Below are 6,154 nucleotides of genomic sequence, written 5' to 3' on the forward strand. Positions count from 1 at the left end.
GCCGGGGGACGGACGGACGGACGGTGTGTGTTGGCCGCTTCCCTCGGGCTTCCACGCGTGTTAGCGGTGCACAGCGAGGAACAGCCGCGCAGCAGAGCGGGGGGGTGCTGCTGCTGCTGCCCCCGGGGGTGCCCCCCTGTTCCACGTCCTGCGTTTTAACTTAGCTCCAGTGCAGAGGAGAGCACGGCCGCCTGCCCCGGCTGCCTGCCCCGGCGGCGTGGCCAGCAGCGCAGCCGTCCTCTGCTCCAGGAGGCCCCACGCTCCCTTTCAGCTGCTCCTCTTTGCTGCATCCACAGTTTCTTCTTAGAGCTGCTGAAACTGCACGGAGGAGCAGCAAGGTCTCCACCGAAAATGCTGACTTAAAGAAGAGGACTTTGCAGCAGCTCTCCCAAGCGCTGGTGACAGTGCTGAAGCAAGCCCCGGCTGAAAAGCGTCAAGACCAGGGCTGGCTCTTCTGCTGTGCAATGCCGCTTTCCCGGATCATGCCCGGCTTGCTCCAGGTGTGTTTCCACCTGTTCTGCTATAACTGTGGGTCCATAACACAGGAATACTGGTGCCTACTGCATTTACTGCTGTGCCACAAGCAAGGCAGGGCTGACAAGGTGAGAACAGCGCAGAAGGACGAGGGACAAGTGGAAGGTGCAGCGATGAAACTGGGAGTTAAGGCAACATCACAGAAAAAGCACGTTCCTGAGGAGGAAACAGGCTGGGTCCTGGACATTCAGCAGCAGCACCGCAGGCTGGGTGTTCCACCTGCTGTGGCGGCCAGCTCAGTCACAGGTCTACAAGCATCTAGGAAGTTCATCTATAGCTCTGCCTCTCTGGGGGTACGCTGCGGCAGTCCATAAGTCTCCCGGCGGAGGGGCTCAAGCTCAGTCATCCTACCTTTTATTCTGCATTGCGCTTTATTAGCCAAGTGGAAACTCTCTCTGCGATGCTCCCTTTCATTTTGCATCAGCTGGTACTTAAGCCATCTGACTTCCAGCTTGGCCTGTCTGCACAGGGTATTCACAGCTTGAGTGGGGAAGCGGAGGAACACGTGGCACCCACTTGCCTCCCATGGAATCTTGTATGCAGTGGCAGAACCACTAGAAAGCCTAAAGGGTCGGGATACTCAGGCTTTCCTCCTTCCCTTCTCTTTAAATCTCTGAAAACTGGTAGCACAGGGTCCTAGAATAACTTTGTGGTGTTGCTCAGGAACCATGGGTGACAAGGAGGAACAGGCCGATACGCTTCCCAGTCCCGCACCCAAACCAGCCTCAAAGACAGGTCTGCAGCACACCTCGAGCACGCTCACTACGGGCAGCAAGGACCCAATGGCCACTGCCAGAGGCAAGAGATATACCCCGTCCAAACAGCTGGGATTAGCCACAGCCCTCCGCCAGAGAAGCAGTTTATTATGTAAAGAGGGAAGAGGAGTAACCATCTGACATGCCTATAGGGTCATACCCTGCTACCAGCCGAAAGCCTAACACTAAAAACGCTTTAACATTACGAGCACCTTTGGCAGCCTCTGCACCGATACCGAAATGCTTTTCCTGCATCACCTGCATGTCCAGGATTCCTCAGGAGACAATAAGCCCACCTTAATTGTCCTCCTCTTACCAGCACTCCCCCAGTATACCCCAAGGTAGAATACAGTACGATAGTTACCCACCCAAATCCATTCCATCCCCTCCAGCCTGTTGCTCCCACTGCAGCCCCGTAGAAGTGGTAGGGGCAGCTTGCATGCATGCTTTGTGCAGTTTTCTGGCTTGGGACAGGACTCGGGCTCTGGGAGAAAAGTAGAGAGGCAAGGAAGCCACGCTTCCTTGTTATAGCCACATTGGCTATAAAGAAATCATAGAAAGCAGAAGACGCGATCTTCCCTTTGCTGCCGTTCTGGGGCTGGCTCCCAAGACTGTGCCTGAAGGAAAGGTTAACCGTCCTTCCAGGTGACGGGCTGTAATCCACCTTCTGTCCGATCAGAGCGTTGGTCCCTTCTGCCCTTTAAGTCTACAACCGTCATTCACCCCTTTCCCCTGTGGGCCCAGGGAAGAGAGGTGCCGCGTTGCCCTCGACAGAGCACGGTGCCTGCTCGCGCCTGGCCTGGTGCTTGGGGCTGTACCAACCGGCAGGAAGGGTCGAGCAGGGCCACCCTCTCTGCTTGCTGCTACCACAACCCTGGCCAGGTTCCTTCCCTCACAAATACTGGAGTTTGAGGGGCAGAAGGGACCACTGCTCCGAGACCCCCATACTTCACTGCTGTTTCTTGCTCATAAATTTGAGTCAGACTTGGGAAATTCTCCAGACCAGAACAGCAAGGGTCTTCCTCCTCTGCAAAAGCGTGGTCATCTGGATGTGTTTCACCAAGCGAGGCCTTGTTGTTGGACAGGCATCAGGCATTCTCAAGTCCTCCCTGAACCTCTTTTGTGTCAAGCAGGGACTGACTTTCCTCCTGGGTCTCAGGCAGGACCAGCTATGTGAGATGGGACAGGACCAGAGCCACAAGCCAGACCAGATGACTCAGTGTTTCCCTTTAGTCTTGTATTCTGAAGAACTAGGAATGCAACTGCATGAAGCAGCCCCAAGCTTTTTTCTAGGTGTTTTCCCCTTCTAGCCATTAGCAGTGCAACACCATCAAAGAAACAGGAAGAAATGGTCTAGAAAATGCCAGAGAGACATAACTCTGCCAACGGAAGGTGACACTGGGGGCTGCTGTGCCAGATTTCACCAGCCCAGGGGCTCTGCTGGGAGAAATGCTGTCTGGGAGGGACAACCAGTCCACCACAACACAGCTGGATTGCGCAAGCTGAAGCAGAGCAGCCACTGTCAACAGGTATCAACACTGCAGTCCAAGAAGGAGGTACAGCCTGATGCCAGGAAAAGTGCTGAGGAAGAGTCCTGCTGCCACGCAGTAGCCCAGCACCTGGGTACAAAACCCTGCTTGAGTCTAAGGGAATGGTACAGAAGGTGGCTTTCTCCGGAGGAGGTTGTCCTTGACTTCAGCTCTGCTCCCAGCTGTCCCAGGAGCAGTGCAAAGAGCAAGGGGAGCATCACGGAGCACAGTGACACTGAAACATATCTATGTTTCAGATTCTATGAGCAGATTCTGTCCATGGAGAGCACAAAGAGGTGTCAGAGGGAAAAGGGAGCACTCACTACCCCTCCACCTGCCCAACCACCCAAGCCAGGCTCGCAGCAAAGGAGAGACAGCAAGAACAGTTCATGGTTCCCCAAACAGACAGAGCAGAGAGAAGGGGCGGCCGGCAAAGAAACAGAGTGTGGTCCAGAGGTTTATACCATCTGAGCCGGCAAAGAAAGAAAGAGAGTGTGGTCCAGAGGTTTATACCATCTGTCTCTCAAAGTCAAGGCAGATGGGAGATGGGGCAGAGGCACTTCGGTCCCTTCTGAGAGGTGCTTTAGGGCCCAGCCTCTAACCTAGTGCGCAGCACTGCATTTGTGTGGCAGCATCTGCTCTAGCTAATAGAGACAGCAACAAGACACAAGCTCTGACAGCAGATGCAAAATGGGGCAAGAGGGATCCAGGCCTGGTTCAAACCTCTGAGACCAAAAGGCATTCTGAAACCTCTTAAAAAATCCTATTAGAAACCATTTCTGCATGGGACACCACAAACACTGCCCGAGTCCTAGAAGTATCCAAGGCTTCTGGACAAACGATGCCCTTGATGAAGCTCTGATGATGGTATCACCCCTGCCCAACAGAGAACAGCAACGCCAGGGACAGTTTGCACCAACCCCACTACAGGTTAAAGACCCTCTTCTACAGCGCTGCACCGCCTCACAGCTGCTGCAAGCCAAGAGCCAGGTATGGGGGGCACCAACATTCAGAGTGAGCGTTTTTCCTTAGACAAAAAAGAAAGGGCATGGAGGAGACTGAGGTTCAGCACAGCCAGACTACAGCAGTCTGGTCAGTTCTTCTTGCTGCTGGGGCTCTTGTTAGTGAACAGACTGACTTTGCTGGCAGATGCCATGGACAGAGAAGGAGACTCCAGCTTCACCTTATCCAACAAAGTCTTCTTTATGGCTGCTGGGGAGATCTTCTCTTGGTCTGCCAGATGCTGCAGCTCCCTGCAATGGGGTGGTGGGAGAGAAAGACATAGAAAAGGAAGAGACAGGGAGTTGGAGGGAAAGTTTTGCAGGCTCTTTAGGACTTCCTAGATGCCCACCTTGTCCGGATGCAGGAAGCCTCCACAGCATTGATTAGGAGTGAGCGAAAGCCACCGCTCTCCAGGAAGTGCAGGGCATGGATGGTGGCTCCCCCGGGCGAGCAGACGTTGTCCTTCAGCTGACCGGGATGCTGCTCAGATTCTAACAGCATTTTGGCAGCACCCTGTAGCGAGGAAGACAAAACAGCTGCCAGAGCTCTGACTGAGGAACCGACTGTCAAATGCTCCTGTTCTCCACTGCATAGAGCAGCACCTAACACTCACAGTGGGCAAAACTGGGCTCCTGCCCGAGAGCCATTAGCAGGCTGCCAAAACACTTTTCAGAGCTGAAAAAGCCTGCAGAGGAGTCACGGTTCCCCAGGCCCCAGCTCCCACACCACCACCAACGCCAGCAGATTGCTGCGGACACTTCCTACGTCCCGTCACCGGGAACCTGCGTGCAGTCAAACCAAACACGTTTTTTAAAGTAGGTTCAGTAAGAGGACTGAGATCGTTTCAAACGGTGACGTACAGAATACTCTGCACAGAGCAGGCACAGCCTCAATGTGTCCTGGAAGAGGAAATACTGACCAGCAAAGCCTGTGCTCCAAGTCGAACAGCCAGCCTGCGGGGAAGTCCCATTTTCACTCCCCCATCCGCCAGAGCATCCAGAGCAGTGAACGCCTGAGACCAGACAGAGGAAGAGGTGACTGAAAGTCTCTACTCCAAGACCGATATTCTCAGGGAAGAGAGAATCCAGGGCTCCAGGATCACACCATGACTCCTATTTCTTACAGACTTGACAAAAGCCTCCCCCTTTACTGCATGGGTGCCATGCCAGGCTTCCCTCCCGCTAGTTCCAGCTCAGGAGTGGGGGGGAATGGGAGAAATTCAGCTTCTGGGTCGTACTAACTACAGGCCCACGTTTTGCAACGTGGACACTGCACGCTGGCTATGGACTTCAGACTCATCCGACTGGTAGTGGACTTTTGTTGTTGACCCAAACTGGTTATAAACTGGATACCTGGATTACATGTCCCATCGCGAATGTGAGCGATGAGGAAAACAAGGAATGACAAACTGAAGTTGCACAGACTTTCACCGCACGCAAGGCCTACCGCTCTCCCCAAGACTGTCACAAGTTGAGGAAGTAGCACATACATACGCAGGGCCACTGCCACTGAGCCCCGTTACAGCATCTATCAGGTCCTCTTCCACCTCGGTGCAGAAGCCTACGCTGGTCATCAGTTGTTCCAAGAGCTTCCCATCCTCCACATCCGCATGAGTCCCAGTGGCATAGACTGTAGCACCTTCCCGGACAATCACAGGGGTGTTGGTCATGCACCTGATCACTTTTGGTGTGGGGCAGAAGGTAGAGAGTTTCTTAGGGCAGAAAATTATTGGAGATAGAAAGAAAGAGAACGGGAGAAGGAGAGAGAGCGGGAGAGAGAAAAAATGAGCTTTAGTGCGTATTTGGCATACCAAATAGCCTGTCTAGGAAGGGACTCCCCAGGGGCAAGAACACCACAAGCAGAGGGAAAAGGGAGGCTCCTGCATTCCAAATTCCCCGCTTTGAGCCAAAGCGGCCAAAACTTAAATGTGAAGTCTTTAGTAGTACCAGCAAATAAAAAGCTGGGCAGCGCTGCTATTGGGAACAATATCCTGAACCCCTCATTCCCACATCAACTCACGAGTCTCCAAAACAGCTCCTGCAGACGCTTAGCACAAAGTCTGCAGAAATTCAGGGGAGATGACCCACCTCTGCTGAGAGAAAGAAGGTCTGATAGCACCTCACGTAATAAAGGAGCTGGCATAAAGACTCTGACAGCTTTTTCTGACGAGGACAGGCAAAGGTGACCCAAAGCAACCAGTTGGCTGCAGCACGAATTTAGTCCTGGGGAGCACAAGTAACGCCTGTCCCTCGCATCAACTCCCGGGGGGCTTGAGCTGGCGGCTCAAGGCCAGCCCCCGCACGCTCCTGCCCTGCGGCAGACGCCTCCCGGGCA

General features: G+C 53.8%; 1 protein-coding gene across 1 annotated transcript in view; it reads right to left on the bottom strand.

Moving 5' to 3' along the window:
• Positions 1 to 3,312: 3,312 nt before the first annotated feature.
• The window catches only part of PYCR1 (pyrroline-5-carboxylate reductase 1), a 4,547-nt gene continuing 1,705 nt past the window's right edge, over positions 3,313 to 6,154 (bottom strand). Inside the window, exons 2-5 of the mRNA XM_009279469.1 lie at positions 5,310 to 5,642; positions 4,740 to 4,832; positions 4,170 to 4,333; positions 3,313 to 4,071 (exon numbers count right to left, since the gene is read on the bottom strand). Of these exons, the coding sequence (XP_009277744.1) occupies positions 3,912 to 4,071; positions 4,170 to 4,333; positions 4,740 to 4,832; positions 5,310 to 5,642 (750 nt within the window). The 3' untranslated portion in view covers positions 3,313 to 3,911. The remainder of the gene's footprint in view (positions 4,072 to 4,169; positions 4,334 to 4,739; positions 4,833 to 5,309; positions 5,643 to 6,154) is intronic.

This window comes from Aptenodytes forsteri, unplaced genomic scaffold (genome assembly GCF_000699145.1).
Source record: "Aptenodytes forsteri isolate BGI_AS27 unplaced genomic scaffold, ASM69914v1 Scaffold243, whole genome shotgun sequence".
NCBI lineage: Eukaryota > Metazoa > Chordata > Aves > Sphenisciformes > Spheniscidae > Aptenodytes > Aptenodytes forsteri.